This window comes from Sipha flava, unplaced genomic scaffold (assembly GCF_003268045.1).
Source record: "Sipha flava isolate LNK unplaced genomic scaffold, YSA_version1 126_pilon_pilon, whole genome shotgun sequence".
NCBI lineage: Eukaryota > Metazoa > Arthropoda > Insecta > Hemiptera > Aphididae > Sipha > Sipha flava.
Genome location: NW_020271752.1, coordinates 1,207,816 through 1,235,787, shown reverse-complemented (window position 1 = coordinate 1,235,787; position 27,972 = coordinate 1,207,816). Strand labels below are relative to the sequence as shown.

General features: G+C 29.6%; 1 protein-coding gene across 6 annotated transcripts; it reads right to left on the bottom strand.

Moving 5' to 3' along the window:
* Positions 1–846: 846 nt before the first annotated feature.
* LOC112694256 (transcription factor HNF-4 homolog) lies at positions 847–27,520 on the bottom strand. 6 transcript variants are annotated; one of them, XM_025569671.1, is made up of 9 exons: positions 26,992–27,520; positions 12,321–12,543; positions 11,177–11,271; positions 7,184–7,308; positions 6,935–7,075; positions 5,639–5,759; positions 2,563–2,700; positions 1,834–2,070; positions 847–1,124 (listed from the first exon to the last, which is right to left on the bottom strand). In XM_025569671.1, exons 1-9 carry the CDS (start codon positions 27,107–27,109, stop codon positions 1,051–1,053), a joined length of 1,272 nt encoding a protein of 423 aa, XP_025425456.1. In that variant the 5' UTR covers positions 27,110–27,520; the 3' UTR covers positions 847–1,050. The 6 variants fall into 6 exon arrangements, with proteins under 6 accessions (XP_025425456.1, XP_025425457.1, XP_025425460.1 ...); XM_025569672.1 differs by having other exon boundaries at positions 1,038–1,124; positions 12,321–12,540; XM_025569675.1 differs by lacking the exon at positions 26,992–27,520 and adding an exon at positions 18,404–18,648 and having other exon boundaries at positions 1,038–1,124.
* Between the last annotated feature and the right edge of the window lie 452 nt (positions 27,521–27,972).

The window sequence follows — 27,972 nt, the reverse complement described above, 5'->3', positions numbered from 1 at the left end:
ATATCGATGATATGATACTGATAATGAAAAAAATTAATAATTTTCTGTGCCGAGTTCGTAGACTAATGATAAACAGTATGATTAATTTTAACATTTAATTTATTGAACATTCGTATATTGTATTTACTAATTACTAATGCTTTAAAACATTTGCTTAAACGAAAACTACTTATGTATAACTTAATAACTAAAATGATGTATTACTATTTTTTTTCAAATAAAAGTGTAAATTTAAACAAATTTCTTATTTATTATTGAAATAAAATAATTATAAAAATATTATTTGCACAAAAAAAAAATAAATAAAAAAAATACGAATTAACTTCTAGTATTATAATGTATGGAATACTTTATTGTGGATAGTTTATTTTTATTGTGTTTAAGTACTCCATAGTTACATGTTATACACAATAAATGCAATAAATTCAATGTAAATCGGTAAAAATTTAATAGAAAACATTTTGTAAAACTAAGGCACTAATTGTTATATCTTTGATACAGAAAAATCATGAATATTTAAGTATTATTTATTAAGGTCATGGAATAACGTTATTTTTTATACAGATTCAGGTTTATACACAGGAGATCCTTGTCTGACCATTGCATAATTATATTTGCTGAGGGAAGAATATACATTTCAACATTATTAGGATATTAATAATTATAATAATAGTAATAAAATTAATAATAATAATAATAAAAGTAATAATAACGATAAAAATAATAATAAAACAATAACAAAAATATTTTTAAAAAAAAGAAGTTTTATCTATTTATGTAGCTTATTAGGTACCTATTAATATGCTGTATAGTTTAATTAATAATTAGAAATAATTTTTGATTTAGTATTATTACTTTATAATATTGGTATCTATTACTTAAAGAGAATATTGAAAATATCGACGATTCACGTACCTAATACTAAGCCTACATAATATATATTTTATTTAATAATAGTCAACACCTGTGATCAATCGTAATAATACAGATGCTCTCGAATTGCCAAACTGTAATAATAAATAAAAATAATAATAAATTATAGTTGTTAGATTATGGCACGTTGATGACATTAATGTCGTTTTTGTTATCTTGATGGGCATTCGCATCGGCGTCGATTGAAGCTCCTACAAAAAGAACATAAAAAATATTAAATTTTATTACTTGGACAGCAAATGTTCAAAAAATAAAACAATTTAATCGCTGGTAAGTAAATTTTATGTATGGTTACTCAAAAAATTTTTTATCCGTACATAAATCTGTATACATATTTTCTGCATAATATAATAGATAACCACAAAGTTAAAAATTAGTCCCGAACACGTAACATTTTCTATTAATGTATTTCATTGCTGACGTTGCGTAGACAAATGTAACTACCAAATATAAATTCACACTTATCAAGTCTCCTGTGTTTGACTGGAATAATCTTCGAAACTACCAATACGATTAACATGCAGTCCTTTGTATTTCAGACATTTTAAAAGGTCATAGGTACATGCTTGATTCTAATAAGGGAACCACCCAGCCAATTGTAATTATAGGTATCACTTTTTTTACGAAATCATTAAACATCATTCTGTCAATATTTTTATAATGTACCTTAAAGTGATTATGGTTTTAAGTTTATGCGTACGTTTAGGTACAGTCATTTTTGAGTATTTTTATTAAATATTTTTTCCCCCAGACCTTTTGTAACTGAAAAATTGGTTGCGGTCCCGAGCAGTTCCGTTATAAGGAGGTTTTACTGTACAAGACAAAATCATGCGTCAATTCGTATGCAATATTATGATGGTATACCTGCGATGATATACGAGTAAGCGGATGTGTCCTTACCTCCGAGTAACATCTCTTGTAACAACGGCTCGATGTGCGCCATTCCGAACAATTTGGCGAATTGGATTTGCTCAATCATTTGCCACGTGATTGACTGGAGTGCAGGCAACGTGAGAAGCAGTTCGGCAAATCGGCCGCACGTTTCGTATTGGCGATCGCTTATGTAGTCTTCGAGATTCCTGTGGATTTGCTTGCGCATGCGTCTTATGCGGTCCGATTCGTTCAGGCCTTTAGCATCTGCGGAATAAAATTTTCGACCGTTACAGTACTACTACACATTTTAGTTATCAGTATATATAGCAGCCACATGATATATAGAAACGTAGAACCAAAGTGATGAGTTTTCGTTCCGATATAAGTACATGGAAATGATACATTATAAACAATTTCTACTGTAATAAATAATGATAATTTATACATTTTAAACATAAAAAAAATGCCAAGGTTTATAGTATAATTAGGTATGTATTTCTTAAAAAAAAAAAAAAAATTAAAATAAATATTTGAACAGGATATAATAATAATTATTATTATACATTTTTTATTTGCACGTAAATGAAAATATTTTAAATAATTTGGCAGCATTTTTAAGAATATTTAGTATTTTAATTTATTATTCTTCAGCTAAGGCTATTTATGATCAGTAAACACCGTAACGTTTAATATCATACGGTATAATAATTATGTATACGTGTTTATAGGTATATATATATATATATATATTATTACTTGGATCGAAAAAAACGATTGCCTTCAAGCATGCGAATTCGGTGTCGTCAATCTGTACTTCGTTCAGCGGTTTGACGAGTTCGTCCAAAACGCGCGAACCCACTCTGCTTATGTCCAAGTCTGATGGGATCCCGTTGTCTGCACATGTGGAAAGATACATTTGTTATTTTTTTTTGTAAATTTGATACATTGTAATAAATGAATGCATAAAATATTTTTTATGGATTATGCTGTTGGATATTATTCGTCAATTATATTATTTATTATTTTCGTAATAAAAAATATACAAAATAAATATAAATTTTGAGCGTTATAATTACAATAATTTTCAATTAACGTACACTGTTTTCACTTAAAAATGTAAAAATAAATTTGGTTGGTTTCAATTTTCCTATTTTATAACATAATGTCACACAATAAAAACTTAATATTTTTATATGAATAATTATTTGCATAAATTATAGTAAGTTACGTCTTATATATGGGTAAGTGTAATACTTATATCTGACATATCTATAATGAAGACTTTTTTTTTAAAGGAAGTATCAGTTTATCTCAAGCAATTTTATTAAAAGGAGGTTTTACTGTATATGCAGTAACCTATGTTAGAATTATATGTATATACACTATGGATAGCCAGTATTTAATCATATCAAATGTTGGGTATTAAGTAATAAATGTCTGTGTCTTACATTATATTTAAAAACATACTTGACGTATCTTAGTATTTGATATTTAATTATTTATCTATACTCTAGTAGGTACATTAATGATTGTATTCGAATACATTTGATCTACATCTTTATAACTAGGGAACGGATTAAAATGCGCAAAAACCCCTTTAAAAAGCTTCTAAAAACAAATGAATATGTTACGAACCCCCTGGTATTGGGGAGAGAACAAGTCTCCCAGGCTTTTCTGTGTCTATTATTTATTTATACATAAAATATTATAATTATTAATTTATATTAAATATATATTTAATTTATTTTATTAGCTATCTCATGGACAGAATTATCACGGGAGAACGAATCCTGGGTTATCATATATAATAATTATAAGCCTATCGATATAGATAGCCGAGAGGCTGAGGCACCAATCATACGTATCCTTCTCCTACATTTTTAATGATGGATACCCTTGATATGCAACAAAATATATATTTAGAATGTAATATAGTTGATTTAGAAAAAAATAATTTATTAGATACTATAATAGAAAAAATGATGAATGAGATTTAATCATTCATAGCTCTCATTGTTATTTGATTTTCTTCATCAATAACAATACCAGTTTTTACTAATATTATTAATAATATTTTAATAATAATATAATATTATACTAATATTTACTAATATTATTTATCTGAGTCAGTTTTCAAAAAACTAATCCAGATTAAATAAAATTAATAAAATATTTTATACGATATCGAATTCATGTTTATCAATTTAATTTGTTGTACTCTAGATGATCAGGACAAAAATATGAGCTATTAATGTAAATATGAACTATAAAATTACAAATATGCAAAATTTAAGAAGTTAAAAATATGCTCAACACGTAAGATGAAATTCATGTTTTTTAAATAAGAATGATTTAAATCATGCATATTTATAATCAGATTTTAAATACCTTATTCTCATAAATGTGAATCCATTACCTAATTATAACTGTGATGAATTTTTACATATAAATCATTTTTACACATAAATCACACAGAAACTGATTGTATAATTTTCATCGATAGAGTTGTAGGTCATATGGGTATTTAATAATAAATTATTATCGTATTTATTATTACATTTTAAATCAAAAAAGTGATTTATATATAAATTAATAAACGAAATCAATCATAAAATATACATTTTAATGTAATGTAAACGCAAATTAAATAAATAATTTATATAAGGTAAAAAATTATTATTAAGAAACATATTTTTTTTATACAATAGTTTTGAAAATTATTAAACAAGTTTCTTACCAATATTTATAAACGTATACACTAAACGGTGTTTCATATCGATCCCAAATTCATTCATAAAGGGTGTTTTTTAAACGAGTACATATAATATCCCGTAGGAAAAACAAATTTTTGGAAAAGTATTTTTTCGAGTACATTAATTAGTAATAATAGATATTAATATGTACGATGATCAGTGCTCGAAATGGAAAATTTTCTGAGCTGGAACTCTTTTTTTTTTTAGTACATACCATAGGATTAGGGGCTATAACCCACCAAAATTATAATTTTTCTTTCCTGAAGTACTACCTTTTTTAATACATAAGTTATACCTACTATTTTATACTTTTTTAGTTAAAATTATATTTTGGCAAATCATTTCTTTTCATCTCTGATGCTATGTGAAGTGCTATATCCACAGACGTTTTATCCGAGTGTAAAATATTTCTCATATTCATACCATTTAAAACTTTTTAATCTATTATCTATTTCATTCGGTAAATCAACAAAAGGCCTTTGAGTTTCACAATTTTATAAATAATTCTAAAAACTTTTTCAGAAGTAGTGAATTTTTATTTCAATACTTTCAATAATTTGATTTCGAAACTTTTTTCTATTTGTTTTTCTTTTGATTGTTTATGTAATTTAAATGCTTTAGGATGAGCGTCAGATTTTTTGTGTTCAAATATTTATTTTCTCAAACTCGACATTTAGGTTTCTTTTGACTTTCCATTCAAAATTATAGAACAAGGTTTGGAAAAACGAAGAGTTAAATTTTCAACAGATAATCCTAAATTTGTTATATTTTTACAAATCAAACAACCTTATGCTTTATTTTTAATTTTTAAAAGTCACATACGTATTGTGTAAATAAATCTAAATTACACTATTAGCGGACGGCGATTATCGTGTAGATAAGCAATAAATGTACTTATGTATCACGGTCGTTTGACGTTTATTAAATATTTTACAACGAATAATAAGTTACGTTAAGTTGTTAGGTACATTATAGATGACATGCACCGCGTTATGGGTTTATTATCATTGAAAATTTGTTTGTATATTTACAATAAAACATTATTATAATATTATGATTTTAAAGATTTAAACACTTACCGGGCACGTGACGGGTTATGACGCGGTTATTACCCAACAGTAGCACGTCCTTAAGCATCAACGATCTCTTGGCCAAACCCAAAAGCAAATGTTCGCCCGCGTGAGCTCGTAACAACGACACCTGTGGATAAAGTTCATCATTAAAAACAAGGTTGGGCATTAACAAGTTAAAAGATAAAATTAAGTTAAAACGTTAAGTTAATTTTAATTAAGTTAATTAACTCGTTACTTTTTTTTACAAATTAACTTTTAACTTAATAAGTTACTTTTTTTTTTTAAAGATTAATGTGTTAACTTAAAGTTAATTTTAGTGCAAAGAATAATGCAAATTAATAAATGAGATTTTTAGTATATTTATAATTTATTATTTTAATATGAATTTCCTGTAGACGAAAATAATATGAAAAATAAATTTAACAGTCACTATATTGGCTATATGTTATCATTATATTTTTATAATATTTTTATTGTATAAACGCTATAAACCCATGGAAATCCTAAGAATATTCTGTGAAAATAGTAAATATCATGAGAGCAAGTGTCGATGGGGGAGGATTAATTATAAAACAACTGTGGTATAATTTCCAATTTAATTTCATTATTAAAGTTGTAAATTGATTTTAGTATGGGTTCAGGACTAAAATTTATTTTAGAAAAGTAGGTTTTTTGATAGCTAGTTTATACTTTTATGTATCATTTTAAATTTCCCTAGTAATTTTCTTGAGCGTAAAAAAAACTAATATTATGTGTGCAATTTTTTATTTTTGCAAATTAGAAAATTTTAACTTTAAACTATGTTAAGTTATTTTTTTTTCAAAGTTATCTTTTAACTTAACGAGTCAACGAAAAAAATATAAGTAACTTTTAATTTAACTTAACTTAATTATTTTAAAATTTAATTTAATTTTAATTTAAAATTAAAAAAATTCGTTAACTTGCCCAGACTTAATTAAAAATATATACGAATTACACGTGTCGGAAGTATCGACTTTACCAACCGGAATCGTGTCGTGTAAACTAACCGTCCCCGATGGGTTGAATCACATGATTTTATTAAGCTAAATCAGGAATGGGAATTAATCACGCGTAATCATATGCAAAATTGATTTCGGTCAACTTTTGAATGTTTGGTTGATGATTGTAATAGGTTCTATATATTTTATATATAGAGAGAACGTAAATAAAGAACACGTATTAATGGTATACTGATGTATTGCGGTGTGACGCGTTTAAAAAAATGGACCAGGCAAGTATACGTTCTTCCAGCGGAGTCGACCGCCGTAGGATACCACTTACCTGGTCGTTGAGCTGGAGTTCCGTGAACGCGGGTATGCGTTTTGCCCAGTCGACCAAGAAAAGCAGTTGAGTTTTCATCGATTCACACACGTCACCGATGTTCGCCACGTGCTTGTTTGCCAAGTTGTTGTCTTCGGCCGCCTGAAATGCACAACAACAATAATATTATATACTTGTACGAGAATTTCAATAATCGGAATCAGATAAAAAAAAAATACTCCGAAAACGACAATAAATTCAACTACTCACGTCAGATTCGTTGCGAGACATGATTTCAGCGTTCAATAAGGACGTGACGGACAGACCGTTGGCACACGGTGGTTCCTCGTAGCTGGGCCGTCTGCAATTGATTCGGTCTCGTTCGTTTTGCACGGCTGAAAGCACACAAAATATGACAGGTTATGGTATACATAAGCATTTTCCAACTTTTTTAACTTTACGACTTCCAAAATAGGTAAAAAATACGTAGAATCAGTCACCTCACGACCCTCTCTCCATTATAATAAAAACTAAACTAAACTTTTATCTATTTGAATATTTATCTAATGGTAAACAAAATTTATGCTTATATCAAAAAAATAGATAACTGGATAATTCGTTTCGAAAAACAAAATTTAGAAACATACGATTTAACTTCATATTATATTGATAAAAAAGTAAACTCGAAAAGTCCTATTCATAATCGTATTTTGGGCATCATGAAAACACATTTGAGAAAATTTAAAATTTAGTTACTGGATTATTTTCTAAAGGACAACGATGGCTTTCCGGTTCGATGGGTTCTAAATCCATTTGAATGAAAACATAATTGCAGTTTCAAAATAACCAATTAAAATTCATAACCAACGTTTCGAATAAAACATTAAAACTACAATTTTCATCTAAAAATATTAATTAATTTTGACTAACTCTACGAAATCAATACAAAGGTTTAATAACAGAGGCATTTAAAACATTGGTTCCGTTATTTACTTTTTATCTATGCAAAAAAAGCTTCTCTTCCATGATGGCAATTACAATTAATTACAATAATCGTTTGTTAAAAAAAAAAAAAGATTGTTTCTATTTAATGAATAAGTTTTATATCATTATTCTACAAATATACTAGCTGAATTATATGGATTCGCTAGTGACATAGCGGAATAAAGCGGACGGAAACCAAATATTTTATAATTTTATCATCCGACTTCTCAAGCGACCGAAGACTCGCAAATATATTGTTACTTGGACGAGGACAACGCACGTGCGACCTGCGTTACAAGGTGCGCGCACTCTTTTTTCATGCTTACGGACGTGTTCCTGATCGTCGACCACTACGACGCGACCTACCACAACGGAGACAAAGATAGTGCGTTTCGCCGACGTGTATACGTAACGAACATAACAGTGATCGCCGCGGACGCGCGTAGCGATACGTTGCTGATAAGATAGTGTAACTCATGTGAGCAGGGGTGGCTCCAGGAAGGGGGCTAAGGGCCGCAGCCCCTCTCTCAAGCCCGTACCTTATTTATAAAAAAATGTATATTGTTAATGAAAAATGCATATTATAATATGGACTATCATACGACATGCACAAGTATGTAGGTAAAGCCATAGAAGTATGACGGTTAAAAGGAGTTTCTTCACTCTTCGGAGACCTGGCTTCGTTCAAGGTTGACTATCAGCATTATGTCTAATTAATGTATATCATAGGATGACCAGACGTCCCGTTTAAAACGGGATTGTCTCTTTTTTGATCATCAATGATTTTGAACAAAATTTTGAACAGTTTTGTGTGTGTATAATATTATTAAAACTTAAAATTTATAAAAAATTCATCATTATAAAAAATTTATCTTATAAAAAAAATATTTAAATATATACAATAAAAAAAAACTCTTTGTCTTTTCGCTTATCTTTTTTTTTAGCCTGAAAAATGTTTTATGTTAATTAATAATTATTAACTGTTTTCACCGAATTCTTGTACATACACACGCAAACGACAACGATCGGACAGCTTAATTTTCGGCATCTTTCACACTTATTCGAATTACGATAGCGAACACGACTAACGACTAACGACTCTATGAGTACCTACTAATAATCGGACACTAATTAGTTTTATATCGCGTATCGTAACGTTATCGAGATTATTTGATGGGAATTACGTATAACCGTATAGATAGATACAATCAGCCGATCTTCGTAAGAATAACTAAAATTGTATAATTCCAAGCAACAAATATATACGAAAAATGACCTAAAAATGGAAAAATGCTCTAAAAATGTCAAAAAATGCTTTAAAAACTGAAAAAGTTTAAAAAATGCAAAAAAAATGCAAAATAAAAGTTTCATTATTAAATTCTCTGATGTATGAATCGAATTATACACTTAGAAAGCATTGCCCTATTCTACCCACTAAAAAATGTATTTTGCATCAAAGTCCGTTCCCTGATCATCATGTTCCGTTGTCACGTTTTAATCCCGTTACTTCCATATTATTTATCTTATAATGTATTAATGCTTGTAAATAAAATATCTATGTGAAAAAAATATAAAGGAGATAGCTGATAGTGTATACCATAATTTTCTTAATTCTTGTTAAAAAAATGTAAGAGTAATTATATGTAACAATACATTGTTTAATACTTTAATCGTAATATTAAAAATTAAATTTTTCTAATTGTTTAAAAATTATAATAGTTTTGAAATGCTACATTATGTTCTTTGATTAATAATAAAGAGAAAATATTTTATTTTTTAGGTTATTTTACTAAAAAAAGGTAGGGTAAAAAGAAAATAATTGTGTATGATATGATAGAGATTTGGACTTTAACTCTCGAGATTTGTGTACATATGCGTGAATGTATATTGATGAGGGTTTTTTTTGAGGGGAGGGGGAAGTAACTGCTGTCCCATTTTTTTATTTTCTTTATATAGTAACCCTAGTATATCATAAAGTAGATATTCTAGATCTAATACATCATATTATTAATATTTTTGCCAATTTTAAAAATAGACGATTTGAATTTGTGTTGTAAAAATTGTTGTTTTCTTTTTGTTATAAGATTTTGTAAAATTATAACTTGCCCCCCTCCCTAACTAAGGCCATGGAGCCGCCCATGCAGCGAGTCAGAATGTTCGGGGGAAAACACAGCAGCGATCAGTGTACCAGTGTTAAGTATAACATATCGTTTCAACGACATGGTTACACAATTACACCATATTCAATCGGAGCGGTATCAACCGGACGTAATGATCTATGACCAACGGTAACGTAAGAAGATATTTACTATACGCACGATACTCGGACGTTCGGTGTACGTATTTCGATTGTAATGTTTAAAATGATGTGAAATGTTTCCAGTACAACTATATTTAGTATAGGCTAGAATTATTACAGTTGCTGGCAGAGCCGTACCGAGCCATTTTTTATCCTGAGGCAAAACTGAAGCAATGCGCAATCGTTGTAAGGTTGTCACACTCACAGCTTTTAATATGTATATTACGAGTCGGAAAAATCTGAAAAATTGTAATTAGGTTTCTAGCAAAATAAGAAAAAACATTCCTAAAAATAAGTTAATTATTTAATATTTTTGCGTTCCCCAGCTTCAGATGCCCAAGGCAAGTGCCTCGCTCGCCTCACCCTAGTTACGGCTCTGGTTGCTGGTGCAGTTTGCGATGCGTTTCCGGTGTTACTACGTGAAAAATCCCGCGAGGTGTCGAAAAAAAAAAATTATTACTACGACATAGAAGACATCCCGTAGCAAAGTGGGCGCACGTCGGGTTCGAGATTTAAACTATTCGACGTGTACATCGAAATAATATTTAATCCATCACTACATCGTGATATCCTAGAAGCATTGAAATTAGAATATTCAACCATCCAGACGTCTTGATGTCGCTCTGGTACACTGTGTGGTGCACAACATTGATCGGTGGTTCTTAAGCCTGTGGTAGTCTATCGTAGTCTCTCTTTGGTCATATACACGCACACAATATTTGCGTCTATGCCATTAAAATATTGTTTGAAAAAATTAATCATTGGGATCATATTTTTTTTCCACCTGTAAACCCGAAAGTCCGGATGGCTTCAAAAATAATTTTCAAAGGGTTCCGCGTGCCACGAATTCTATACAGGACGATAGACAAAAAACGAACGGTTTTTTCATGAACCTTATCTTTTATTTACAAGTATTTCGGATGAATCTTTCATAATCGAATCTATTCATAATTTACAATGCGCAATGTCGTTGAACTTACCTTCTTTTCGCATGCCGGCTTTAAAACATTTTCGCAGACGACAATATCGACATTGATTGCGTTTATCCTTGTTCACTATACAGTTCCGGGAAAACCTGTTCAAACAAATAAACTTTTTATAAACATAAAAAAAAATGTAAGTATGTCGCAGCGTTCAGTATTTGATGCACCGATGCTACACGTGTGGAAGTCGTTCTCAGATGATCAATAAATAAATTATTCCTATGTTTCATACAGACAGAGCCGGCCCAAGCAAAAATAGTGCACTCGGCAAAATTAAATTTTGCCTCCTCTAAGAAAAAAAATTGAGCTCTTATTTTAACTTAGCCCCTTCCCCTATTTTATATGTGACATATCTACTTAAAAAAAAATTTAAATTTTTTATTTTATGGATAGAATTATATGTAGATAGACTTAAAATTGATTTCTATTACTATTACTCAAAACCCATCACTACCGCGACTATCGGATATGTGGTTATTTATATTTTTTGAATAATTGAAAGCGCTTAGCATAGGCCGTTATATAAAGTAATATAATAACTTTAGACAATATTATTTTATTATATAGGTAAGTGGTTTTCACGAATGAATTAATTTAAATATTTTTCTTATAAAACATCAATAGAACTAAAAAAATGTTCGAGTCAATTTTGAAAATGCCGCTCCAGGCAGGTGCCTAGCTCGTCTATACCTTGAGCTGGCCCTGTATACAGATTAAGATTACTAAATATCATAAAAATAATTTATCAATTTCTTATAAGATTATAACTTCTATTTACTGCACTCTTTTAAACGATTTATTTTTTTAATATTTAAAGATCGATTTTTTTTTTAAAACATTTTAATTCGTAATGTTCTTGTAAAATATTATATTTCCAATTTTTTCCTTTTAATAAAAATTGTTGAAATTAATTCCTTTTCACAATATAAGAATTTTGATATTATTTTGAACAAAGGGTAGATCGAAGTCGAAACTCTAAATTTCCCGTCACCTCTCTTTCACAGGTTGGGTTTTCAATTGCACAACTGCAATCATAGTTATGATCCGTAACGTGTTGATAACGAACGATGATATTACGACAAACAATAACACAATTATACATTCATACATTAAATGCGCAAAAAACAACTAATGACTCTACCTGCACGAGTAGAAATGATTCTTCCTAACGGATCTTCTAAAAAATCCTTTACATCCGTCGCAGGACGCTGCCCCATAGTGTTTGCCGGTCGCTCGGTCACCACATATCGAGCATGACTGATTCTGACCAGTCATCGGCGGTGAGTGCACTTGTGGCGTGGAGTCTATGGTCTGCAAATAAGTCGGCTCGTGATGCACCGGCATCCCGTTCAGATTCGAATCTGCTGTAAATAAATCAGTTTCGATTATAGTATTATATCACGTAACAAGTAAAATTGTTTTGTTTTATATAATATCACGGTGCGGATCCAATATTACTTAAAACAATAAATAGTATTATAGAACGTATTATTACAGTATAAATTATACATAATTATTCATTATAATTTTAAAAAAATGCCACAACATTTTTTGTTATGCATACATGAAACGGGGAAAGTTGAAAAAATTATTTGAATAAGAAAAATGTACAATGTGGAACGAGTATGGCGACAGGATAGGGTGTTACTCCAGTTTTATCTATTCGCTGTTTACTTGAAACAGGAGCGTACTCAGGATTTTTTTATGGAGGAGGGTCCAACATTTTTATTTTATCTGATAATGGGTTGGTTAAAATATAAAATAATGCCCTTGACTTGAAATGATTCCCGTATAATGTACTTTAATTGAAAAAGTGTTTTCAAATGTTTAGCGCACAAAAAAATAAGAAAAATCATGAAGAGTTGTCAACAATAATTATAATCGTTTCAATCAAACCATAATAATATTAAAATGTGTTTTATATTTAATGGTTTAATTTTAAACTCTTTTCATAGAACTTGTTTATATAGTAGTATTATGTAATTCATGAATTGTTCAACAATTTTAAACTAGTTGTAATTACAAGAATTTTTTAATTTAAATATTCAAATGACGATTTTGCAATTTTAAGGATTACATATTTCATTTTAATTAATTTGTAATGTTGATAGTCTGAATATTTATTTGATACTTAAATCTATTATTTTTGTAGGTGGTATGGTTGGAACAAATCGACACGGTTAGCATCTCGATCGGTATCTATTTTATTATAACACACACACACACATACATACTCAAATGTATACATAGCGAATTAATCTTTATGAACATTTCGAACAAGAATAATATTAGATGCCATAGACTACACCATTCAAAATGATATATACATATATGCAATTTATAGAAAATTCAGGCAGGTATCTGTAAACAAGTCAAGTCACTCAGCAGAAACCGCCATGTCTCCAAATATTTAACGCATTTTGGATTTGAAAACAAAATTAGGTAAATTATTATTAATATTATTGCACAATATTTTTCTTCGGTCGATCGATCAAAAAAAAATTAGAAACTAAAATTTATATATATATAGTTAAAATAATATTTATATACCATTACAAACAAATTAAAAATATGTTTAATTAGCCTCGTGTTGATAATTTAATATCCTCCTACGCATATTTTGTAACAGGGCTGTACAGATGTTAATTTACACCTAATTTGATAAATTAAAATAAATAATCTAACAACTCCATATTTCAATCAGTGCAATAATAGACCTGAGCGTAAATGTTTAAATTAATTGAATACATATAAATACATCATCGTAATATTTTATTGTACTTTAAACTCAGTTAAATATAATTTGATAGTAGTACAAGTTTTAATTTGTACCCGTCTTAAAAAGTTTGCCTCGATAATAATAAACAATACATTTAAAAGAGAGAGAGAAGGTTTAGTGTGCAGATTTGGTGTAATAGGTAATTTTAGCAACATGCATATTTTTATTATTATAACAAAAACTCTTATAAATTCGAATATTTTCAATCAATATCAAAAACATGGGTCCAAAACATGTATATTGAAATTTTATTGAATTTAGATTTTAACTTTTGGTGTTTGATTAAAAAGAAGACAGAAAAAGATTCAATCTTCTTTTATTAAAATTAATATATTTTCATAGGATATTATGATATAAAATTAAAAGTAGTCAATGATTAATTAATTAATTGGAGCTTAAGTCATTTTTGACTGAAAATATTTATGTTGGTATTAAAAATAAATAAGTACTTAAAAATTCATAAAATATTGAAGAAATTTAGGGGTCCAGACACCCTGGACCCCTACCCCCCCGATGCGGCCTTTTTTCAATCAATTAACCTAGGTCAAAAATGAAGAAATATCAGACAAATTAAATTAAAATAAACTTTATTGCTCTTTTGTTCGTTGGTGTACATGTTTTTGATTCACTTACATACATAGGCACAACTAGGGGGTGGGGTATAGGGGGCTTAGCCTCCGGTCCAAGATTTAGCCACCCTATAAATATTCCATGTTATACATGGGATACAGTATACAGCATACTTATCTCACAATAGTGTCATATACAAAAAAAGACACATTGCAGTCAATCCAACTTGGCTCAGAATCTAAAATATATTAAAATGGTGTATAAGAGTAGGGGTAATCTACAGGTTATTTTAATTTTTGATAGGAGGGCTGTAGCCCCCAGATTTTTTACCCTAGTTACACCTGTGTTTAGGGGTGCGCGATTATTTTTTTTTTAATATTCGATTGTTCTTAAAATACTTTATACGAGTAATAATCGATTAATCGATTATTATTGATTAATATCTTAACTGTTAATCGACCATACGTGAATTGGAGTATGTCTTTTAACATTTTTGACATTGGACACGTACATCACAGTCAGTTTTAATGAAAACTTGCTTCAATTTACTCATGATATAAATTAAATAAGTAAAATATAAATACTATGTATTATATAGTATTATGTTATATAAATACTATATAAACTAAAAAGGTATTGAGTATTGACTTTATTGTAATAATGTAATTGTATTTATCAATATTAAATTAATATAAATTGTATCTAAAGAAGATATAACTAGATCAATAGTTAACGTTTTCAATGTTTCATCATGATAAAAGATATTTTATCGTGTTTCATTAATCTATGATACTACACAGTACACGCAGCAATTGAATTCTTGAACTGTTTATCAATTAATCAAAAAAATAATCAATTAATCGATTATATTTTGCGATAAATCGATCTTGCAATTATTCGATTATTTAAAATTTTTAAAAATAATCAGTTAATCGATTAAATCGGCAAGATCGATCTATCGATTGTTATAATCGTGCACTCCTACCTATGTTTACATGTAGTTGAATTATTTCAATAATACAATATATAATATAATTTCAATAATACAACCTAATGGATTTCCATTACTACAATATATATAGCTTATATATATTATATACTACATCAACCAAATTCCCATGTGTACTCGAATGTTTTTATGTTTATAAGTCATACTGTTAAAATATATCCAATTTAATTAACAATAATAAAGTAACAATTAAATGTAAACAGTATACCATTTATCTTTACATATGAATAACCAAAAATTTAGATGTATTTACACTCGCTTCCTATTATAATCGGATTATGCTTGTATGAAAAGAAAATACACAAGCAAGCGAAAATCAAAATTATATTATATTATTGCATTGGGGAAAGCAATATTTTAAGTTATTTGGTCAACATTTTTTTTTTTTTTTTTGTTAACATATTTAATAAATATAATTAATTATATAAGTCACCATGATTACACTTATTACTTATTGTTAATTTTTGATCATCAATAAACATAGCCATATGTTTACATAATATTTTTCATAATATATAGATAATGTAAACGTATTTTGATTTCACATTAATTGATTCAAAACAGTTTATCTACAAATATCTCCAAATACCTGAAGATGATGAAGGAAAGGAGGAATTGATTGAACATTGCTCCCAGATGACGAAATCATTATACTGAACATCAGTTGCGTATACATAAATTTTGTATGGAGGGATGGGAAATCAGTTGCAAACAAATCATTATGGAAGGAAAATTCCTAAACCTAAGTACCTGCACGTTTAAATAATAAATAATAAAAGAAATATATTGAATGTGTCAAAATAATAATTTACAAATAGTTCCGGGTTAAGGAGGGGGACAAAGGAGGCAGCTGTCCCGGGTGGCAAAATTATAGGGGTGGAAATTTTTTGTTGGCGTCAACAAAAGTTTTTAAATTTTCTAATGTATATACTAGTTTTTAGAAAAATTATTAATAACAATTATATAATATTATACAATAATATATATATATATATATATATATATATATGTTATAATTATAATAGTTATTTTATATTATATTAAGCAATTGAGTTATTTCGTCTGTGGGCGTTTAGCATATTAAGGGTAAAACCATATTATTATTATTTAGCGCTCGGACCTATGCATTTTTATTTTCGTTATACTGACATAAAATTGTGTTTATTGTATTTCTTATATATATCTGTGTGTATTATAATTTATAACCATCAAATTATTAAATTTGATATTAATAAATTCAAATAATTTATTTACACACTACCAAGCAATTGTTTTTGTTATCTCTCTCTCTCTCTCTCTCTCTCGTCTCGTGGTCATAGTTGTCGTCGTTGTCAAGTTCGATTCACGAATCGCGATTGACTGGAAAACAAACGTGCCTAATATTTTATTTTCAATCAATATGAGTGAAAAGCGCATACAAATGCATATATTGAAATAAATGAGTTGTTTGGGTTTTTTTTTTAAATGTGGAAGGAATTGACAATGATATTTTACAAGAAAAATCAAAACAATTAGTAAATATTTATAGTGTTTATAACCGGAACTTGAGAATGAGATTATACAATTTAAAACAATAATGAAATATTGTTTCAGAAGATGAATTCTACGTTCATATATTCATGTAAGGTGAAGTAAGGTATTTTCGTGTTATTATTTGCTGAACGTATAATGTAATTCCCTATAACACGATTGACTTAAAAATTACATTGGTCCTTAAAAACAGTAAATTTTAAATCAATCGTATATTAGGAAGTTACATTATAGGTTCAGCAAATAATATTGTGGTATATTAGTCGCAATTAATATGTTTTCCTTGAATCTCGTATATTTTTCTCAGATAGCAGCTTCAATAATTAATGATTTTTACTTTTGTAGTCCATTTTAGCTGGTATATTATCATAATAAGTTTTGTGTGAAATTTAGAACATTATATTTTATTTTTTCTATTACAAAAAATAATTTATTTTTTACCAAATATTTTAGAATAAATTACATTTAATTTGTGATAAATTAGTTAATATATAGGACTCTTATTCTTAAACATAAATTGTAGGGCCCCATTTACATTTGCCAGTACACCTGGCACTCCTATGTGCGCACGCCTATGATTCAACCTACATTTTTTGGATAAATGTATGTTTTGAAAAAGCAATAATAACATCTTAATATACAAATACCTTTTTGTGTGCGCGTGTCACGCTCGTTGTATACAGCAGAATATAGAGATCCGACAAACGAGATCACACAAGCGAGTAGGTAGGTATAATACGTAAACGAGATGGCAGCGACGCGTTTCAGGGCGGGGAAAAGAGGTTGATCTTATAGATTGATTTCTTTCTTCGAGTCGGAATCGAACGAGTATTGTTTAACGAAATCCGATTGTTCCAAAGGCCTCGGTAAGCCGCGTCCGGAGCACTATAACAATAACGGGTATAATACGCATGGTCTGCGCGTAAAACGATCCGGATAACGAAACGACGACAACGGGCTTGACGATGTACTAAATTACTATTGCGAGCTTCGTTTAATTAATACGTCTTACTTAAACGTCTATCGCAAATGACTTACACATTTCTGTTTGAGTGTATTATAATTATATAATCTCGCTGAATACTGCAGTTGAACTTTGTACGTTGCTCCTCACACGGAGTCGTCGTAAAACGGCCGTTTACATTATATACGCGAAAATACGAATGGACGGTAAAATATGAGAATAGTTCGTATGAGAACAATAAAACAAACCGTATTGTACGCGACTACTGTTGAGTGCGACTTACTCATCGGCCATAAAATGTACTGGGACCGTGTTTCTCGGTGTTATTACAGCCGTACACCACGTACAGGCAAATCTAAATGTTATACGAACCGCGGTCTGCTGCATGTGCTTATCGCCGTTCATCCGAGGACGGTAATCTATTATTGAAATTCATTGAATCGTCTTCGCCGTCGTCTAAGTGATCATCATGATGGTCGTCGCCATCATCGTGTCGTCGTGTTTACGCGTATTATTACGAAATTCGAATAATCAACTTATTTGTTTAAATTTTACGTAATAACATTAAATGGGTACACACACGGTTCGGATAACTAATACCAACAGAATGTGATCTAATCGTAATGTTTACAGCGATTACGAATATAAAGTGCATCTCCGCCGACGGACTTTAAACACTGACGAGACACACGCCTACCACCTCCCCACCCACCCGCGGGCACGCACAAAAACATGATATTGTAAAATTTAGTGCAACGATTGAAATCGGACCGCAACCAGAAACCAACGATGACCGTTGTGGATGACACGCATGACGCACGAATATCGTGTCAAACTGTCGTATCATCAGCGTTGTCGTCACGGAGCATCCGACGGACCCGTCACGCGCTTCCAATCGTACCATCATCCCGCCCCTCTCTCCCATCATCCCTGGAGCGCAGCGTTACCGCGTCCGGCTACAACTCATAACCAGTTAAAACCGGACGTGCACTAAGAAAATATGAAATTACTGTAATATGTACGCATTTATGCATTGAAAAATTACCAATTATCCATTCGAAGTATGCACATAAACACATGAAATAAACATTTTAGTTAAAGGAAAAAAAAAATACGTCAAAACATGCAGAGTACAATTGATTTTACTTTTAGTAACAACAATTGAAAATTGATTATGATGTAAGTAGATATTTCATTTATTTTAGTTATTATTTTTATATATTTTTTCAACATAACCTAAACACTAATTTAAAGCAGTAGCGTTACATTGCGGTACAATGTGTTTTTTTAATGACAAACCTGACTCAAAAAATATTTGATACAAACAACATTTTACAGATCGATAATTTACCATTTATATACCTGTTAATTTAAATTGTTTTTCAAAAATATACTGAAATATGCATTTATAATCTTAAAATTCCAAAAAATATGGATTTAAAATATAAAATTAAAAGATATGCATATCATTATTAATGTTATATAATATGTAATATGCATATTATTAACATGTACATCCGCATAGCTACGTCGACATCGTATCACCCGTCGTGTACCGTCTCGATCCATGTGCTTATTACCCTAGTTGGATACTTTGCGGATTCGTCACCGTTGGGCACCATCGTTCGCGTCCTGTGACGAAACGCCCCCCGCATTCTAAGTTAGCGTGGAGTGGAGTGTAGTGGTGGGAAATCGAGGTTCATGAATTTTTTCAGATTTCGACGGACGAAATATTATTATAATAATGATTACGAATGAAAATCTTAAGTCGAATTTTGATATCGACAAATAAGTAAATTAAATGGAAAAAAAATCGTTTCATAATATTTCTATTGTGTGTAATCAGATATTTTTAATGAGTAGATAAATTTAATATTTTTGATTCATTATGATAAAGCTTTACTTACACAAACTATTATTTATCTATACGAACATTACTTATCATCCGTAACTTATGAATAATTTACGAATAATAATAGTGTACTTGGAAGAGGGTATCGTTTTAAATTTTTCCTCCGAACGCAAAACTTCCAGTTATACATAATACACACACTAAATTTTGGTTGACATTAAATTATTGTGACTGATAAATTATAACGTTTCCATTTATAGAGGTTTCAAAAGAAGTAATTGTGGGATGCAAATGTTCACCTTACCATTATCCAACAAATAATATATCACTGGTATTTGATTATATTCTGTATTACCCGATTAAAAATAACTACCGATGTCCTATCATGACCATGAATGTTTATTTTACCGTAATGTTATAGTCATACATATATTATAATGTTAAACGCTGGTCGTCTTTAAATTCGAACACATAAAGTTTTCAATAAGTATTAGTTTTTTTTTTTATCAATATTATGACGGAGAAAGAGATATTTAAAATAGTTATAATCTAAAATTAATAAATCAAATAATTCAAATAGTATACTATTCTCAGAATAATTTAGTGCTGAATGTTTAATACACATATATGCAAGTATATTTTATGATGATCAAACACAATTATTTAATTACCGTATTACTAATTTATTAGCGGATAAATATGAATATATAAATATACAATTGTAATATATATTTATTTGAAAAGAATTTTAAAAAGTTAAAATAAAAATATGATTGTGTAAGACGCGAGAATTATTATAGATTATCAGACGTGTTTTAATTAACTAAATATCAGCTATAATCGTAGATGATTTAAAATTTATATGATAATATGTTTTCCAATGAGGTTTTTTTCCTTCAAAACGTTTAAAAGGTCAGCTTACGAAAGGTCATAGATTATCATAACCGCGTAGTAAACATATAGGTGTATATTAATGCCGTTATTATTACATTAGGATTGTAGTTGGGATATGGTCGGGAATATTGTGCTGTATTATATACATGTAACCTGTAGCGTATTCAGGATTTTTGAAAGTAAAGGGCTGAGATTTAATAAAATGGTATTTAAGGTAATTGTTTATCGAGAGCGCACGTTGATGAAATATATACTCGCATACATATACACACACATATATATATACATATATATATATACATGCATGTTAAGGTAAATTGACGACATTTGGTGAATGTTGACATTCATCGATGCATTTTGTAAAAAAAGATGAATAATGATGAAATAATTTTTACAAATTAATTCGGCATTCAAATGGTTAATAAATTAACCATAAATTATTTGTTGCAACAAGGTAAACTATTATGTAATTTCGAGTTACATAAAAGTCCTGAGAATCTACAACCACACTTCTTCGATACACACTTTGCCTTACAATTGCATCTCAAGTACCCCTGATATACATATATGGACCATTATACACCGTTCGATTAAATAATACACTTATAATATTATTGTACGTTTCTACTCAAACATAATTTGCCCATCAGCTATTGTATGAACAATATCATATCTATGAACATTCACAATCTAATGTACGATACACCATACACCAATTGTTGAACGTTTATATTCCAAATTTAACTACAAATTTCTAACATTCACCAAAACTCAATTGCGAATATCAACACTCACCGATTATCGTTGTGAATGTTAATATTCACCGGTGACTGTTGGTAAATTTTTAATATTCATTGAAAATGTTGACTTTAATCAAAAACAGCAGTGAATGTCAACATTCATCAAATATCGTCATCCACCTTAACTTATATATATTCATTGTATGCATAGTAAAGCTTAATCGTGAATAATATATTATACGATTTACGGTTAATATTTAGAGCATAATATCCATATTAAAAAAAAAAAAAAAAAAATGAAAATAATATTGAAAAAAAGTTGGATACCTAACACATTAATAGTCATAGGCTATTACCATAGATGATATTGTTTTCGATCATTTTTTCAATGGGTCAAGGCACCATGTTTACTGCTTATTATAACAATGACAATACGTGTGCCATGGACTTTTTAAAACGTGTGATACCAATATATATCACAAATGTGGTATCAAATGTTAATCTATTAGCCGTTAAATCTTGGTTAAATATTATATGATGTATTATTGTAGATCTTATTAAAATCATTGTTAAAATTAGTTAACCATACGTTCAATCAACTTAGCAGTAATGTGCGATTAATTCTGTACAAATCAATTTATAAACCTAATTGTAACCATGTGGTTCGGCCAATCATGGTAAACTTTATTACACAACACGGTCTATTTCAAGCAAGAGAACGTTTCTACCGTTTTAAATATAAACTATGGTAGAGACGAACAAATGCACTATCCTGCTTTTTGACGATCGTTTATCTATTTACATAAAAAATGCCACCCACTAATCGCTATTTCTCTAAAAACTACTAAACGTACGCACTAGACATTTGGAATAGCGGTTATATATATAATAATAATAATCTAGATGTGCAAATAAAAAAGGATTTTTCAAAAATCGCATTTTTAAAGGCCGAAATAGTTTTAGGCTGTATATATATAAACTTTTTCACGTTTTGGTTACCAAAGAAATATTTTATTTTGTTTAATATGTTAATTTTAATAATCACCGATTAAGATAAAAGCAAATTAATATAATATACAGTACGAATAAATACAAATGAATAATATTCGAATATATAAAAAATATATAAATAAATATATTTTCAATCTAAAATGTTTAGATTAGGGATTTATGTAATTTTTCTAATTTAAAATAGTAAAATATCTAACAGGTTAGGTTGGGTAATTCAGCTAGTATTTATATATACTTTTTTGTTTTTTGTATATATAAACTGTTTTCAAGAGAAAGGCCAACCACTAAATTACCACCCACTTAAGAAGCCATTATAGAAGGGGTGAAGAACTTATGACACGCGTGCCAAAGGTGGCACGTTGTATTTTAATGACTCGCGGAAAAATTGAAATTATTAAAAATTGCACACACAAAAAAAATATATATATTCTATTTATAAAATGTTGGTTATAAGAAATTCAAAGGAATAAATTATATATTTTAAAAATGTTAATATTCCTTATGCTTTCATATTTGTTGCCATAACGAATTTAATTAAATCAAAGGAAAAACATTTTTTGACCGATGAAACAATTGTTGTAAAATTATTATAAAAATAGTGTAACAAATATTTAACTATTTTTATTTTTAGAAAATATAATTATAATTATATTTGGACACGTAAACGATTTTCAAAACTTTAATTTGAAAAATCTTGGAACTTGAATCAAAAAAAGGTTCGCCACCCCTATACACTATAAGATGTCAATTGTAGTACTCAAATAGTAACTCAAATACGAGCTATTTTTTCGATTTGATTTCACGTACAACGTACATGAATGTGCCAATATTTTCGAACCTCGACACCTGAAAATTTTTTTGCCGAAAACCGTCATATTCAACTTCAACTTTATTATATTGTGACTAAATTTTATATTTTATGATCATTAATTAATTTTCGATGAATAACAGAATATTTATGTTGGATACATACAGACACACCGATATACAATAATTATTTTTTATCTATGTAAGATATAATATACGAAACTTGAAAATTAACAAACAATCTTCTAAATTATAATTGAATCGTGTATTTCGAAAATAGCTCATATCTGAAAATTAAAATTTTTCAGTTAACTAAAAAAACGGATTTTAAAATTCTTTTCTTTATTTTAGTAATTGACAATAATTAATTCATCGCAATATAAAAGAGATATGAAGCTTTCTCGTTCATAAAATATCGGTCTATATGTTTAGATGAAAAAAATAAAACTAAGTCTATTTTCATAAGAACTCGAGATGGGCCCTTTTCGAAATTCTTAATTCGATTGTAATTTGATTATTACTCATAAACGATTTTCTTTAGATTGAATTTAATAGTTTAAGATAAACCATAAGTGTATGTATGTATATGTGTGTATGTTTCTCTATTGCATTAAACATGTCTTACTTTAAAATTAACTGTAGCAAAAGAAAAATATGATAAGCCTAGACAATACTTGTTCGCGCTTGCAACAGATAAGTATTTATGATATTATGAAATATATTTTGACCTATTTTTTTTTAAAAAAATTATAATAAATAATACAATTTTTCTGTCTTGCATTACTCGCTGAACACAACTGATGAGATAAGGCTAATAAGATAGCAATAAAGGATTGCGAGTTAGATTATTCTAAAATTCTAAACAAGTAAAAACAATTAGATACAGTAATTATTCTTTGACACACTTTTTTAAACGTAACTATACTCCTACAGTGACTTATTTTCAAATTTTTCTAAAAAATTTGATTCGATAATATTATAAAAAATACATATAAGACATGAATTAATAATTTTAATATTCTATTATTATTATAAATACAAATGAAGAGTTATTTACAACCATATGATATAAATTAATGTTTTCTTTTTCTGTACTTTCGTAGCAAGACACTTATGGCTTTTGAACCTTTTTTTCTTCCTGGTGGGTGGGTCAAGACCCATGAACCCCCCCCCTCGAAAATACGTCACTGTAGTTCTATTTGTGAGTAATAAATAATAAATACAAAAATTATCAGTTTAGTTAAACTCATTGACTCATTGAGTTAAAACCCATAACTATTTTAATATGTTAGTCCTACTGCACCCCAATCATATAACCATGTCGTTTTAAACGGTGTGTCCTACTGCATGATAGTGCTGACATTAAAGTGATTTCTTCACAACAAACATTGATTGTTCACGTTGACCAACGGTTTCTAGATCTATTCATATGGGCACCGACATAATTTAATATTTAATAATAATTAATAACTTTATTTTACTCTGTGTGCCAACACCAAGTTCCAACAGCAATATTCTATACGTGCTGATGAGTATATTATATGATTAACACTAAGAGTGACAATTGTTTATATTACATTATACATTTATAATTATATAATATAAAATTGTTTTGTACAATAATTGTTATTATTATTTGTTATTAATTATTAGTACTTGTCGTTCTTTCTTGGCAACGGAGCTTTTAGAATGACGTAAATAGTCGAAACCCCACAAAACCAGCAACCCGTCTAGGTAACCCATATACCCAGAAAAGCCATGTTAAAATAAAGCGGAATGCCCTACGACAAATGTATTTTAATTACTTGCCGTGAAATATTGATCCGATATGACTCGTTTTCAGAACAATAATTATAATGAGAAAAAAGTAGTTATTTATTCAATAAACCTATTTATTATTAGTTTATTTTTTATTACATATTTTTTTACTATTATTAATTATTTATTTGATAAATTGAATGAGTGATCCACAGTATTTTTCTAATATTTATAATAAAGTATTTATTATTAAATTAATGCACAGTAAAATCAACGGCACATTAAAGGGATGAAAGAGAGTAGAATGTCCAAGGTGCTACTGTGTTAAAGACGAAAAGTTATTTTAGTGTTCGTCCCGCCGTATCTAAAACGCTGAACAAAATAATTGGGAGATAATGATTTTTTCAAATATTCATAATCGTGGTGGTGAATTAACGGTGTTTGAAAGTCAGTTTGACATGCAAAATGTGCGTCACGTAACAGAGTTATGCACGATTATTATTATAATTTGTTCCTATGGTGGCGATAAAAAACGGAATCATGTGGCGCCGAAATGAATAAAAGATTACACAATCTCTCCGATATTATCGATGAACCATTTTCGAGAGTTTTGACTCTTCATTTTGCAGAGAAGTCGAGATAGGTTTGAGTAACGTATTATTGAAAATTAAACAGAAAAATCTTGATGTTTTTCGGAGCCTAGGTTTTCAGTGTCCCGGAGCAAAACAAAACGTTTTTTAGCTGCAGAGGAAGACATCACAAAGGAGAGTTTTTTAGCTAGTATATATGCAAAAAAACGTTTTTTCATTTGAAATATATGTAGTATCTATGTAATTGTAATAATAAAAATACTCATTTCCTAATCTGTACCGATTGTCCTTGATTAAAACATGTTTTTGTTTTCACAATACACAATTGTGTTTTATAAGAAACGATTTTGCACTCTGCGGCAGTGACCAAGGTCGGCGAGAGGGTGAGACAGGAAGGGCTAGAGTCCTGGGGCCCATTCGTCTGAGAGGGCCCGTCGTCTCAGCCTTTTATACAACATTTTTTTATAATCTAATTCGCTGTAACGAATGAGATACGAGTTTGATTATTTTTATTGTACCAAAGTACGTACAAGCAGTATATATATTTTGACCATACAAGTGCAAGTAAAGGGAGTCTGGAACCGATCAGCCCTGGGACCCTCAAAAGTTCTCGCCGAACCTGGCAGTGATCATTGCCCAGCGATTGAAAATTTCTGAGCACATTGAACAATTGCAAGGTGAATAAGGGTGACGAAAATCTCAAAAATGACTTCAATACCTGTTGATTTTCAAAAACTATTTATTATTTGTTGCGCTCCATATCCAAACACAATATTATATTATAATATATTTTCGAAATGAAAACAGCGTGCCATTCGACACAGACGTTTCCAGTCGAAACAAGAATATGCGGCTACGGTTGCGTGGCAAAGGGGGAAGGGCGGTAAACAGGAAACTAGAATATACTGATAATGCGCGAACGAATTAGAATAATTGTATAGTATCACCACGATATTGCGTAAGCATATCAAATAATATATTTTTATTATTTTTGTGTATCGAACATTTGTCAGCATTGGTCCGACCATGACATTCGTAACGATTCAAAAACGCGCGCGTACCGCCAGTATTTGCGCACCGACTAAAACAATATTCATTTCGAGAGAAAAATAGAAAAACGTCGTCGTCATCGAAGTCGGAATAGAGAAAAAATTATTTCCTTTGTACCGCTTATTATACTCGGTTAGTATCGGATCAGTTGGAGCACGGGTTCATGCGTATCTACCATCCTACCGATGATTGTATTCTCGTGACGTTTCCTTCGTCCATTCGATCTTACGTGGGTTTCCTAAATCATACTATAATTACCTGTGATCCAGACGTTGCCATTGTACGTGGTTGTCCCTTCTCCAAAGGGCTCGGTCTTGAGGACGAAATTATTGTTGGACGGCATTGACTCCATGAATTGGAATTCGTTAATGAACATGTTCGACACAGAGAAACGATGGACACGGTGCGGTAGCGTAATATTATAATAGAAGTTTGATGACGTTGGAAATGAAAAGTAAAACAAAAATCACAGTTATCACGATGTATGCATGACGTATATAAAATATGTTACGGTACGAATGTATTAATATTATTATTGTTATTATTAATATTATATTATGTGCTTGGCCGGATGACTGACGACTAACTGATCGATGATGGTCTCGGTGTGGTTCGAAACGGCGACACGATATTGTAATGTTTATAATATGGTAATAAATGATATTTCAACTGCAACAACTGACACGGGGCGAAAACCGGTACACGTGAGCATCAGTATGACTATAAGTGGACGAGTCCTGTACTGGGTCGCGTGTTGTACGGAAATAATCGATTTGTTATTCGGTCGAAAAATGGTAACATTTGATTCTCAAATGCTCGGCGGCAGCGGTGGCGGCGGCAGAGATAAGAGACTCGGTTGGCGCGCAGTGGGGCCCAGCGATTTATTATTGGATATATTATCTCTTATCGCACAATGGGTATTATTATTATCACCTGCCCGTTCTAAACCACCCTCGGCTGGCACACTAGTATCTCTCCGTATTCCTACGTACAGTACCCATCGTAGTTGAGATTTTTATTAATTTTAAATGTATTTGTATGTGTGTGTGTATTTGGAAGGGTGGTGGCGGTCAGTACAAAATTATTGGCCAAATTTCAAATTATTCTATCATCGATTTTGAATACATTTTCTCTATTGTCGGTTATTCTAAAACAAAATATTTATTTAAGAAACACACGAAAATACATTATAATAAAAAAAAAAATAAACAAAATTGTAAAAACACATGATTTGTATAA

Coding starts and splice junctions, on each gene's coding strand:
- LOC112694256 (XM_025569671.1), bottom strand. CDS start 27,109: ATGTTCATTAACGAATTCCAATTCATGGAGTCAATGCCGTCCAACAAT. Junction 12,544..26,991: donor TGGCAACGTCTGGATCACAG/GTAATTATAGTA, acceptor ATTTATTTACAG/CAGATTCGAATCTGAACGGG. Junction 11,272..12,320: donor AATCATTTCTACTCGTGCAG/GTAGAGTCATTA, acceptor TTGTTTGAACAG/GTTTTCCCGGAACTGTATAG.